The sequence below is a fragment of the Phyllobates terribilis genome, unplaced genomic scaffold (genome assembly GCF_046119375.1).
Source record: "Phyllobates terribilis strain yellow unplaced genomic scaffold, ASM4611937v1 Scaffold_1__5_contigs__length_1240528914, whole genome shotgun sequence".
NCBI lineage: Eukaryota > Metazoa > Chordata > Amphibia > Anura > Dendrobatidae > Phyllobates > Phyllobates terribilis.
The window spans coordinates 868345326-868359443 of record NW_027362761.1 but is presented as its reverse complement, the minus strand read 5'-3'; the positions used below and the strand labels follow the sequence as shown (position 1 = coordinate 868359443).

The 14118-nt window shown below is 37.7% G+C and overlaps 1 protein-coding gene across 1 annotated transcript in view; it reads left to right on the top strand.

The window, feature by feature from the left end:
* Window positions 1–13634, top strand: part of TACR3 (tachykinin receptor 3) — a 297407-nt gene extending 283773 nt beyond the window's left edge. The window contains exons 4-5 of the mRNA XM_073639389.1: window positions 5869–6065; window positions 10914–13634. Coding sequence (XP_073495490.1) covers window positions 5869–6065; window positions 10914–11235 — 519 coding nt within the window. The 3' untranslated portion in view covers window positions 11236–13634. The remainder of the gene's footprint in view (window positions 1–5868; window positions 6066–10913) is intronic.
* The last annotated feature ends 484 nt before the right edge of the window (window positions 13635–14118 follow it).

The following is a 14118-nucleotide window of genomic DNA, read 5'->3' as shown; positions in this document are numbered from 1 at the left end:
GGAAGTTGTGAAAATATCATACATCAAAATTCTGATTCAATTTACAATTTAAATCCAACTTAAATGCAATAGCAAATGTTCAGTAACATGTCCCTATACAGTGATTTGTGTCCATAAACCTCTCGCCATTATCTGACACTTTACTATTTATACTATTTATCTAGTCACAGTATGCACTATTTATCTGAATGCAATATAAAAGATTTTAACAATGGTGTGATTTATTTACCGTATAAACTTTTTGAGTATGTGTATGCACCCATTATATGATTCATATATAAACTATCTAATAGAGATTAAAAAATCTTTTTAAGTTTGAATATGATCACTTTGTCAAATTTTTCTCAAAGGTTCTATTGAATTGCACATACTACAAAGCCTGTGATTGCCTGAAAAAGATGTGTGTAACACTTTCCAACCAACCAATAGACTATTGCATAGCATAGTGCACTGACAGATTGTTATGGTTTTTTAAAATGTTAAAATCATTGAAAAACTATCCTTTTTTGGGGGCAGATGACTGCCGTGCAAGTGTTTATGTTAGGCTTGCCTGGTAAGGTGGATGCACAAAGGTGGAGGTCAGGGTGGAGACATAGACCCCGGGTATCGGCACAGCAGGCTGTCAGACTTGTGGTTTGATGAGTACTCAGATAGTTATCAATGCGAACAGACAATCTGGCAATGCAGGACAGGCTAGATGCCACAGATTGAGGATGGCAGAAGTAGGCAGACGGCAGGTCAAAAACAGACACGCAGGTTTAGGTAATGCGAACGGCCTTTAATAGCAATTCAGGAAGTTGACAGCTTTTAGCAGGTTAAACAGCAGCAGGTGCAGGTATTGCAGACAGACTTCAATAATAGTTCAAGAAGCGTATAGCAAGGGATCTGTTACAGAGTTCACGGATGTCAAAGTAGACAACAGTAACTGAAGACTTGGGTAAAATCAGAGTCCAAACACAGTTGTGTAGCTCACACTTCTGGTTTAATATTTAGACACAAGGGTCTGAAACCCAATGTGGAGCACAGCAGAGGACAGCGACCAGAGGGAAAGGGCATAGAGCCCTGTCGAGCCAATGCATGTGCATAACAGTTTATAAACAGGCAGTCTACATATAAGAAGCCATCGCATTTTTGGCAAATAGTGGCCCAAAAAGTATCTCTGTTTTGAACCAGTAGCAGTAGATTTTTAATGTCTTCCAATATTGCTCCTATTTTGGGATTAGCAAAAGGTTTTCTGTTTGGGAAATAAAGAAACAATGGCTATTTTTTTAAGAACATTAGTTTTATTATTGACAAATAAGTGGTAATAATAGTAGGTAAATACGTTTCATTAATATAATGACATAACTGATAACAAAAATGCATTTTTATACCAAACAGTGCTAATGTCCAAAAATTATCCCTTTTTTTGGACGCAGCGACAGGTTTGGAAAAAGAGGAATATTCATCTCACCTGCACCTAGTTAGTCGCATGGCTGCTTGCTAGGCACTGCATAAACAAAAGGAAACAACCAACGCCAACATCCAAAAATACTTAATTAAAACCTGGAATGTAAGCATGTAACCTGTGAGATTCAAAAAACAGGAAATATGAATATTAATTGCATGTTTTAGGCACAACTAGCTATTAATCAAAGCAACAAATTTGCTGTTTTAAACGTGAAGAAGAATGGCTTGTTTAAAAATCTGTATAAAATATATCACTATTAAGAGCAATTTCAAATTCATTTGCCCTGCTGCGGTGTGCACTTCTTAGGGGTCTACACTGTGTGCAAAATTATTAGGCAATTTGTATTTTTCATGATTAATTTTCTTATTGAACAACTATAGTGCTGTTGGTCAATCCAAAAGGTTAATAAACCTGAAACCTCAATATTTAAGAAAGTAAAAGTGAGGTCTTGTCTTTCTTAGGAGAATATCTGTGTGTAGAATTATTGGACAACTATTAGTGTGCAGAATTATTATGCAACTAAATAAAAAATGTAAATTTTCCCATCTCATTTGCTTATTTTCATCTTTTCAAGTGAGAATAATAATCAAACAACTCAAAGTGTACAAAAATGCATTTCTGACATTTAAAAAAGAAAAATATCAGTGACCATTATACAAGTGCTTCTCACTAAATTAGAATATCAAAAAGTTAATTTATTTCAGTTCTTCAATACAAAAAGTGAAACTCATATTATATAGATTCATTACAAGCAGAGTGATCTATTTCAAGTGTTTATTTCTGTTAATGTTGAAGATTATGGCTTACAGCCAATGAAAGCACAAAAGTCATTACCGCAGCAAATTAGAATACTTTATAACAACAGCTTGAAAAATGTTTTTAAAATCCGAAATGTTGGCCTACTTAAATGTATGTTCAGTAAATGCACTCAATACTTGGTCAGGGCTCCCTTTGTATCAATTACTGCATCAATGCGGCGTGGCATGGAGGTGATCAGCCTGTTGCACTGCTGAGGTGTTATGGAAGCCCAGGTTGCTTGGATAGCAGCCTTCAGCTCATCTGCATTGTTGGGTCTGGTGTCTCTCATGTTCCTCTTGACAATACCCCATAGATTCTCTATAGGGTTAAGTTCAGGTTAGTTTGCTAGCCAATCAAGCACAGTAATACTGTTGTTTTTAAACCAGGTATTGGTACTTTTGGCAGTGTGGACAGGTGTCAAGTCCTCCTGGAGATTGGAATTTCCATCTCCAAGGTGCTTGTTGGCAGAGGGAAGCATGAAGTGATCTAACATTTCCTGGTAGATGGCTGTGCTGACTTTGGTCTTGATAAAACACAGTGGACCTACACCAACAGGTGACATGGATCCCAAAACCATTACTGATTGTGGAAACTTCACACTTGACCTCAAGCAGCTTGGATTGTGGCCTCTCCTCTCTTCCTCCAGACTCTGGGGCCTTGATTTCCAAATGAAATGCAAAATTTACTTTCATCTGAAAACAACACCTTGGGCCACTGAACAACAGTCCAGGTCTTTTTCTCCTTGGCCCAGGTAAGATGCTTCTGGCATTGTCTATTGGTCATGAGTGTCTTGACACAAGGAATGCGACACTTGAAGCCCATGTCGTGGATACGTCTGTATGTGGTGGCTCTTGAAGAAATGACTCCAGCAGCAGTCCACTCTTTGTGAATCTCCCCCAAATTTTTGAATGGCCTTTTCTTAACAATCCTTTCAAAGCTTCGGTTATCCCAATTGCTTGTGCACCTTTTTCTACCACACTTTTTCCTTCCACTCAACTGTCCATTAATATGGTTGGAGACAGCACTCTGTGAACAGCCAGCTTTTTTACCAATGACCTTTAATGGCTTACGTTGCTTGTGGAGTGTGTCAATGACTGCCTTCTGGATATCTGTCTAGTCAGCAGTCTTCCCCATGATTGTGGAGCCTACTGAAACAGACTAAGGGACCTTTTTAAATGCATCGGAAGCCTGTATGTGTTTTTTGTTAATTATTCTAATTTACTGAGATAATGACTTTTGTGTTTTCATTGGCTGTAAGCCATAATCATCAACATTAACAGAAATAAACACTTGAAATAGATCACTCTGTTTGTAATGACTCTATATAATATATGAGTTTTACTTTTTGCATAGAAGAACTGAAATAAATTAACTTTTTGATGATATTCTAATTTAGTGAGAAGCACTTGTAGGCACTCTTTCTTTCTCAAACAGTTATAAGCCATCCAATGGAGTCTGTTAGTGTCAGCTGTCAATCAAGCTCCTACTGCAGCCTCCCAGACACTATTTAGAGAGGTGTACTATTCTCAGTAAAGTTTTGGTGAGGTGAGAAAGGGGGCCAAATAATTATTATTTAATCTTTAAGGTGTTAATTGGCTAGACAAATAGCAAGTAGAGTACTTTAATGCATGCAATAGAACATTTTCCTGAATAGAAATCATGATTTTACTGAAAGATGCAGACTTTTTCTTGTACTATTGCTTGAAGGAAGTGTCTTCTTAAAGCTGGAAGTAGATTTGGGTGTTGATATTGAATCCATCTTCAATCCAAAAAGGTTCAGCTAGCTCATCATTAATAATACCAGCCCATAGCAGTAGCCCACCTCCACCATGTTAGATTCTGAATCGATGTAGCGATCTGTATCCGTTACTGATCCAGGCATGAACCCATCTTTCGGGTCCATCAAGAGTCACTCTTATCTTATCATCCATAAAACCTTTGAAAAATCTGTCTTCAGAAATGTATTGGCCCATTCTTAAGGTTTCAACTTATGTATCTTTTTGACTGGTGGTTGGGTTCAGCCTTCCTTACCTCGGCCATGTATCTGAACACTGAACACCTTGTACTTCTGGGCATGCCAGGGAAGTTGCAGTTCCGAAATATGACAGCACTGGAGGATAATGCATTTCCAGTTACTTCACATTTGATTCTCCTCAAATCTTTGACGTTAATGTGCTTCTTTTATCTCAACACGTTTTTTGCGACCCTATTGTCTATTTGCAACAAAACTTTTGATGGTGCTGTGATCACGCACCATTATCTTAGCAATTTCAAGAGTGCTTCACTTGCCTAATAATTGGGCACACAGTATAATGCTCTCTTGGTGGTGGTCTCAGGATCCAGAGCCTCACTGATCAACAGGTAATTCAAGTTTTTTTTTATTCAAAAATGTTTAGTGACATAACATAATAAATGTACATCTACATGGTCAGACAGGTACAGAGCAAATTGCCTTATATCAGTCTGTCATAACAATAATCATTATGAAGACTAAAATCAATAAAACTCATATAAAGAACAGTACAGATATTATATTTTTTCAGGGTCAAAAGTATAAACTTTTGAGAAATACATTGACACTTTTCATGCTTGGACAACATCTACAATGTAAAAAAGAGTCTTACAGCCAATATCTGATTGCGTAAAGTGCATAAAACCATTTCCACTGTCGGAACCACATCAGAATATGTTAACATCTTAAACAATAGAGCCATGTCACTGGTTTGAAATTAGTCTTAATTCCCTTTAATTCTAATGTAAAGTGTAAGGAGAAACAATCAATGGCTCCAAGATTGAATAACACCTGTCTGTAATTACTCTATGTAAATATATTAATTTCTTATTAGTGTTGAGCGAGTATGTTCTATTAACCCTTTCGCCGAGTATGCTTGGGCCGAGCACCGAGTATTTGCAGCTGCTCAGTGATATGCTTGAATTGCTCCCGTGTGCATGATTTGCGACTGTTTGACAGCTTTATTACATGTGAGGAATGTGTAAGAAATAGACATTCCTCACATGTAATTTCACTGTCAAACAGTTGCAAATCATGCACACGGGAGCGATTCAAGAATATCACCGAGCAGCTGTAACTACTCGGAGCTCGGCCCGAGCATACTCGGAACAGAACATACTCGCTCAACACTATTTCTTATATGATAAAGAAGCATTTATGCAAAATATCCACTAGGCAAGACACAATATATTTTCACCCATACATATTCGGACAATTAATTTCCTCAGCTGAAACAATTATCATCTTGCTTATCCAAAGTTTCTGATCCAAGATGTGGACACACTGGGTTGAAAATGGACTTGACATGGGGTTTAATTAAATCCCTACCCTCATTATCAGTCTTTGACCTCCATAAGGATATGTGCCTTTTGTTGCAGGGAATCATAAGGTCACCACCCCCAGAGTACTTTTTGTTAAGATAGGCTGATATATAAATAAATAGAAGACTACATTGCTAAAATCTGAGCACCAAGAAAAGGTGTATTCACATTGCAACAGGGTGCATATTTGTCAAATGTTTATCGATGATAAATTATTTATGATAAAATGTTTATCAATGTCTGACAGAATACGTTGGTAATGCTGGCGATGTTCTTTAATTTTGCAGGTAGTAAAAATGATGATCGTGGTGGTGGTGACCTTTGCAATTTGTTGGCTTCCCTATCACATATTCTTTATCGTAACTGCACTCGATATCAAAGTGGAAAGATGGAAATATATTCAACAAATTTACTTGGCCATTTTTTGGCTGGCAATGAGTTCAACGATGTACAACCCCATAATATATTGCTGTCTAAATAAAAGGTAAGAAAAAAATGTGTGAAGACCTTGTGCTTAGATCTATCAATTAGTGAGTCTGATATGACAATCACCCATCAAGAATGAAATCAGGCAGCAAAAGCTGCTCTATAGGGAGGGGAAAATTCTTTGGAAAATTTCCAGACTGTGATTTCTGTCTTATAGTTAGTGTTAGAAGCATTTAGAGCCAATGATCTGAAATAATATGTCTCATGTGATTCATAGCCATCATAAGCTGAGACATGGCACACTATTTTATTTTAACCCATAGGTTACATGTGGAACTTAGCTGCATCTTTCTTACATTTATTTAGAAATCACAATTTTCATTTGGACTTTATTTTTAGAGATATGTCTGAGCTTATTTGATTGCAATCTGCTTAATGTGACCAAGAAAAGAAATTGTAAACTCATTTATTCAGTTATAAAAAGACGAATCGCATATATAAGGTCATCAGAACACATTCTTAAACTGCGTTAAAAGAATCTCAGTACACAAAAGCTCTGCTTTATAATGGAATAAAACATGCACAAGTACAATCCTTCTAACTTTAAAAGATAAGAAAGTTGGAAACATAATGTGATATACATAACAATTTTTATTTTATGCTAAGCCAGTATCTTAAAGGGGCTGTAGGGATATCATATTATGCGGGGGAATATACTCTGTGGATATCCTAGTGGATGTAGTGGGTGATGTGTGGGCATCATTCTGTGTGGGGGACTGTGGGACCATAAAAGGGATACCATACTATGTGGGAATCCTATTGAGGTTCAATAGAAACAACACTTCTGTATGGGCACATATAATGTTTAAGAAGTTGTTCACTTCTCGGACAACTCTTTCTGAATCCAGAACCTCTGGTGCCAGCGCCGTTCCCATGGTGTCAACACTGGCTCTCCCGTGCTTCCGTGACATTTTTAGTCATCGAATGCTGGCTTTAATCTCCCCCCTTCAGAAAAATAAATACATCTGGAGGAAGTGAAAGCTGCTGCTACCCTCTCACTTCCTCTAGATGTCAATTAACATAGTTTGTAAAGCCGAATAAAGACTTGCGTCCATCAAGTTCGACCTGTTAGTTCTGTAATTGCTAAAGTTGATCCAGAGGAGGGCAAAAACCCCAAATGATTTAGCCAATCTTCACCTGAGGAAAAATTCCCTCCCGACTCTGAAACCAGCAGTCAGAATAAATCCCTGTATCAACCTACTATTTTATTTTATTTTTAAGTATATGCTGAAATCTGCCTGGTATCTAGAAATGCATCCAGTCCCCGCTTGAACTGGTGTAGTGAATCCGATATTACCGTCTCCTCACTCAGTGAATTCCATATTCTCACTGCTCTTACCGTAAAGAACCCCTTCCTATGCTGGTGTTGAAACCTTTTCTCTTCCAGTCTTAGTGAGTGCCCTCTTGTTACCGTAATATCCCTCCTTTTGAACAAATCCCGGGCAAGATCTCTATACTGTCCCCTAACATATTTGTACACATTTATTATGTCCCCCCTCAACCTTCTCTTTTCCAGGCTGAATAGTCCTTGTTTTGCCAACCTCTCTGGGTATTGCAGTCCCTCCATTCCCTTTATTAATTTTGTTGCCCTCCTTTGTACCTTTTCAAGCTCATTTATATCCTTTCTATATATTGGGGCCCATAACTGAGCACAGTATTCCAAGTGTGGTCTGACCAGTGCTTTGTACAGTGGAAGAACAATGTTCTCATCCTTTGCAGCTATACCTCTTCTTATACATCCCATTACCCTGTTTGCCCTTACAGCAGCGGCCTGACTTTGGGCACTCCAATTTAGTTTGCTATCAATCAAGATGCCCAAGTCCTTCTCCATCTCTGAATTCCCCAATGATTTCCCATTCAGTGAGTACTGGTGACTTCCATTTTTCCTTCCCATATGTATAACCTTACATTTCTCCTCGTTAAACCTCATTTGCCATTTAATGCTCCACCTACCCAGCTTATCCAAATCCCTCTGTAGGTCTGCACTGTCCTCTTTTGTATTAATTGTTTTACATAACTTTGTGTCATCTGCAAATATTGATATTTTACTATTTATCCCGTTGACTATGTCGTTAATAAAGATATTAAATAACATTGGGCCTAGTACAGACCCCTGTGGTACCCCACTAGTGACGCTTACCCAATCTGAGTATATTCCATTTATAACCACCCTCTGCCTTCTATCCTTTAGCCAGTTAGCTACCCACTTGCAGACATTTTCCCCCAGCCCCATCATTCTCATTTTGTATACCAACCTATTATGTGGCACGCTATCGAACGCTTTTGAGAAGTCGAGATACACGACATCCACTGGTTCCCCCTGATCTACTCGAGAGCTAACCTCCTCGTAGAAGTCAATCAGGTTTGTTTGGCAGGAGCGATTCCTCATGAATCCATGTTGGTTCGGGATTAAAAGATTATTAGCATCAAGATGCTCCGTAATTGCCTCTTTAATGAAGCTTTCAAAAATTTTGCCCACAACGGACGTCAGACTCACCGGCCGATAGTTTCCGGCGTCACTTTTCCCTCCCTTTTTGAATATTGGCACTACATTCGCCTGTTGCCAATCAAGTGGCACAGACCCAGTCTCAACAGAGTCCTTAAATATAAGATATAACGGTCTGTCTATCACATTACTTAGTTCCCTTAGTACCCGTGGGTGTATGCCATCAGGTCCTGGTGATTTGTTTATTTTAATGTTACTGAGGCGTTTCTGTACCCCAGCTTGGGTTAGATTTGTCATACTTAGTGGAGGATTAAGCTTGTCACTTCTCATTTCTCCTGTTAGTTCGATTTCCTTTGTGAAAGTTGTCGAAAAAAAATTATTTAATAGATTAGCTTTATCCTCATCTTTCTCTATGATTTTGCCTTCCTCACTTTTTATCGGTCCAATATTATCCGATTTAATCCTTTTACTATTTATATACGTAAAGAACAGTTTGGGATTTGATCTACTTTCCCTAGCAATACGTTTCTCTGTTTCCTCCTTCGCTATTTTTATTTGTTTTTTACAGGTTCTCGTTTTTTCCTTGTAACACATTAGTGCCTCCTTACTGTTTTCCTGTTTTAATCTCTTGAATGCCTCTTTTTTGCTATTTAACGCCCCTTTTACGTTCTTGTTCAACCATATTGGTTTCCTCTTATTTCTGGCCCTTTTATTCCCATACGGTATATACCTCTCGCACTGAGTATTCAGAATTCTTTTGAAGGTTTCCCATTTACTATTCGTATTCCTTTGATTAAGAACTTTGTCCCAGTCAATAAGTTGAAGGCTTTCTTTCAGCTGATCAAATTACATCCATAGGAGAGGAGAGTCAAGCCAGTGTTGATTAGCAGCAGGGATAGCATGACATAACAATGTCACGTGAGCACCCGCAGAGCATGTGCTGGCATTAGAGGTGAGTAAAAGTGTTAATATTTTAGTGGGGGGAAGCACAAGGACTCAGAAGGGGTTGTCCAAGTATTGGAAAACTTCTTTAATCATTATATATGCCCATACTGAAGTATTGTTCCTAGTAAAGTTTAAATAGTGTTCCCACATAGTATGGTATCCCATTCATGGTCCCCCAGTCCACCACACAGAATGATGCCCTCACACCATCCATCACACATACTACCTGTATGATACACACAGAGTTTATTCCTCCACATAATATGATCCCCCCACCGCACCCATCACACACACTTTGATATCATCACAGTAGATTACCCCACATAATATGATACCCCCACAGTTTCTCACAAAGAAAGATGCCCCCTCAGCTTCCCCACACACAATATGATACTCTGCCCCATAGCTCTTCACACAGTATGATGCTTCAACAGTACATCCCCTACACAAAATTATGTCTTCACAATAAATTTCCCCACATAGTATAGTGCCCTCAATGTCCACCACACAGTATGATGGCTCACAGAGCCCCCACACATTTTAATGCCCCACAGCTCTCCACATAGTATGACACCCTCACAGCTTCAAACACATATTATGCTCCCACAATCACCCACACAAAGCATAATGCCCCCATATATAGTATATTTCCTTCACAGCCCTCCAAATAATAATGTCCCCATAGCCCCCATGCACAGTATGATGCCCCCACAACCACAAAAAACAGTATAATGCTTCCCACAGTACATTGCCCCACACAGTATGATGCCCCCACACATTATGATGACCCACACACATTATGATGCCCCTTCACCGTCTCCACCAGTGTGAACCCAAAACAATATGATACACCCACGCAAGCATTTTATTTGACTGTGTGTCCTGCTCCTCTGACTCAGTTTGTCTCTGCTGCCAGTCATGTGACCTGAAAATGCCTTGTGACCCAACAATCCATGCAGAACTTCTCTACATAAACTGAACTGGTATGTGATCGTTCCCTGCTCTACCATTGTATTCAACTGTAACACACATTTCTAACAACAGTTGAAGTAGGAACATATCCCCAACCTCTTGGGACAGTGAAACATACCCTCAAATTGTTGACTGTCCTGCAAGGATCTGGGACAGTTGGAAGATATGAAAGTTTGAAGTGTTAAAACTGATTGTGAAAAATCATTTATGTATATGTGCATGTTCATTATAAAATATGCTTGTATATTTAAATATATATAATTTGTCACTGTTTGGAGATATGAGTTGTATTTTTTTCTTGGGTGATATTTAAGTACATGCCATAACTGCAACACACAGACGATATGTGGCTATGCTAAACTGAGATCATAATTTCTATATTTGGTCTGAAAACAACCTAAAATTACTGGTCTTCTAAAATCCAAATATGTAATATCTCCATTTCACTTTTTCCCTTTATGTCCTGTTTTATTTTTTTTACAGATTTCGTGCGGGTTTCAAAAGAGCATTCCGATGGTGTCCATTTATCGAAGTATCTAGTTATGATGAACTGGAACTCAAATCCACCAGGTTTCACCCAACAAGACAGAGCAGTCTATACACAGTATCCAGAATGGAATCCAGTATGACCGTTGTGTTTGATCCAAATGATGGTGAAAACACTAGATCTACTCACAGTCACAAAAAAAGAGTTACTTCTAGTGACTCGACTTTAAATGGTTGTTCCCGAAAAAATTCTACAGATGTCTCAACAAACTCCACTTTTATTAGTTCACCTTGTACCTCAGTAGATTGCTATTCATAAATTATAAATTAAATAAATACTAAAGATGAGCGGATCAAGCAAAATTCAAATTTGCCTGTTGGTGTGGATTTTCTCAGGAAATTTGATTCTCAGAGAATTTTTCCTCTGTGAATTTAATATCCCTTATTATGATTTAGGGTCATTACAGACCCCAGAGCATGATAAATGTAAGATTTTTTTAACAAAAAGAATCCTTATACTCACCTCACTGCTAACCTCTCCAGCCCCCCCCCCACTTATCAGGTCTTTGGCTCATTTTCTTATCACCACCATCACCCTTAAATTCCCAAGCCTCTCACATTAGGTCAGGACGAAGGTGAGAGGTAAGGTGACTATAAGGATTTTTCAATCGATTATATTCGCTCATCTCTACTAAATACTGAAATTAAAAATTAATTTTCAGCCAATTATTAATCCACTTGTAAGAATAGCTTTTATTGAAATAAGCATTCCAAAAAAGCTATTATATTTAAAGGGAACTTGCCACTAAGTTTGTCCTATAAAATTTGTTGCCATCACCTTTTAGTCCACTGTTGCAACCCTCCATAACACATTTTACAAACCAAGTTGCCCAAAAGCCTCATAAAATATATTTTAATATTGTCCCACACTGTATGCTAATGGGCATCTAACAGTCCAATGGTACAGTCTGGACCATTGTCATCATCCCCTCTTTACCTGCAATCACTGCTCCTTCTCCTCTGATTGGCATAAATGACTTCTCATAAGTTATACACATAGCCCAACTATTGTACATGAGAATGAGGGGGTTCAGGGCAGACCGAACCACAGGATTTATAGGAGCTGTGTGGCTTATGTAAGAGACATCATTAAACTCAATCAAAAGGCAGAGGGGGTACTAAACATGGTCAGATGATGCACATTAGACCACTCGCTTTCCAGTAGCATACAGTGCAGGACAAATGTAAAGTACATTGGGGTATGCAGGGCAACGGGGTTTTTAGGGACATTGCTACACAGGGCTATAAAGTGGTGGCAACAGGTTATGTAGGGAAAACCACCAGACTAGTTCCCTTTAATACTAAGAGATTTAGCTGTAAAGATCGGTTTGCTTTGTTAACTTCATGCATATTTAGCCTGGTGTTTCAATTTGGAAAATGGATCCTTGTGAGTCACTTCTCACTTTTTAAACACATCAAGTGTCATTTGGTGAATGTAATGGCATATTCTCTGCTTGTGTACTATTTTGTGCTGTTACGTGCATTGATAGTGAAATTTACGGCATGCCTTGTGACTGTTATTTTTTAATACCATTTGTAGACTGAATAATAAAATATTACAACACAAATTTTAGAAATAACATTAATATCATCAATTTAATTAAAACAGAGTGTTACACCAGCTTACATATATTAAATGCACACAAAAATCACTTTTTTAGCTACTATTTAATTATTGAATTTTTTGAATCTTACTCTTGTTATTAGTACAATTGCTTAATTTAAAAGTGTCAGGAAGTTTAAATATCAAATTTGAAGGAAAGAGCGGATTTCATACAACTTATATATAGGTAATTTTTACAGCTTATAATCTAGATTATTCACTTGCAAGAGCCATAACTAAAATATATTTGCAACATATAAGCACACATTTCTACTGATTTCACATCGAAGTGCACCCTTTTCTCTCATATATAATATATATATATTTTTTAAAGGGGATTTCCTAGCTTACGTTATTAATAACCTATCCACACGATAGGTCATCAATATCAGAACGGTCGGGGTACGACACCCAGAACCCTTACAGATCATCTGTTTACAGTTACTAAGATGGCTGGATGTGCATAATGTACAAAACTAGAACAGCTCAGCTCCGTTCACTGTGTAATGGCCAGTCTCTGGTACTGTAGCTCAGCTCCTATTCACATGAATAGAAGCTAAGCTGCAGCACCTGAGAAAGATCACTACATACTGCATGGAGCTGTTCTGTTCCAATTCTGTACACTTATGACATTTGGCTACTAGAGCTGCAAACAACTAATCACTGTAGGGGGCTGGGTGTTGGACCCTCATTTGTCTAATATTGATGGCCCATTCAAAGAATAAGTTATCAATGTTGTAGTTAACCGTATTGGCCAAAAAAGTAATGAGAGTCTTTATTACCAATTAAAATATATTCCATATAAAGCAGTATAGAAGTACAGTACATAGAACAAGACTCCATTTCAGTTTATCATCAAAAATAGTCTTTATTAATTCATAATGTCAAAATACAATCTTAATAAAAAGATATCAAAATCAGGGAAAACACACATGATGTAGAAAAAAAATAAGATCTGATGGTATACTGCAGTGTTGTCAAGTGATTACAAGTGTATACGTAACTACATGAGTCAAGATAAGCATAGTGCATATACTGTATATCATAACCTTCTCCACAAAATAATTGCAGATGCATACATAATCCCGTAAACATAATAGATAAGCTGCATACAGAAGCTTCATTCTTCTGAAAAGTACAAAAATAATAATCTCACAACTAATAAAAATGCTTAGTGCAATGTAAACCACCATATTAGAGGAGCGTACAATATACTATATAAAAATCCCTTAAGCATAGAAACCACTAGGTTGTGGTAGTAATACATGCTAAAAAGTAGTAATGCATGTTCACTTGCAGGCTTTCAATATGGAAGAAGTTTAGAAAAAACACTTAAACTATCAAATAAGAACAACTCTTGTTACCATGCAGCGTCTCTCCCAGTAGCACCTCTGACTCGCGTTTCACGTTGCTTTCCCAGAAAGGACTTAGAAAAATATTGTAGGCCAGAAATAACAATTTCACTGATTTTCTTATGCTCATTTCTATTTAATATGCTAACAAAAAATTCTCTAGTTCAGAATATTACATTGTTATAAT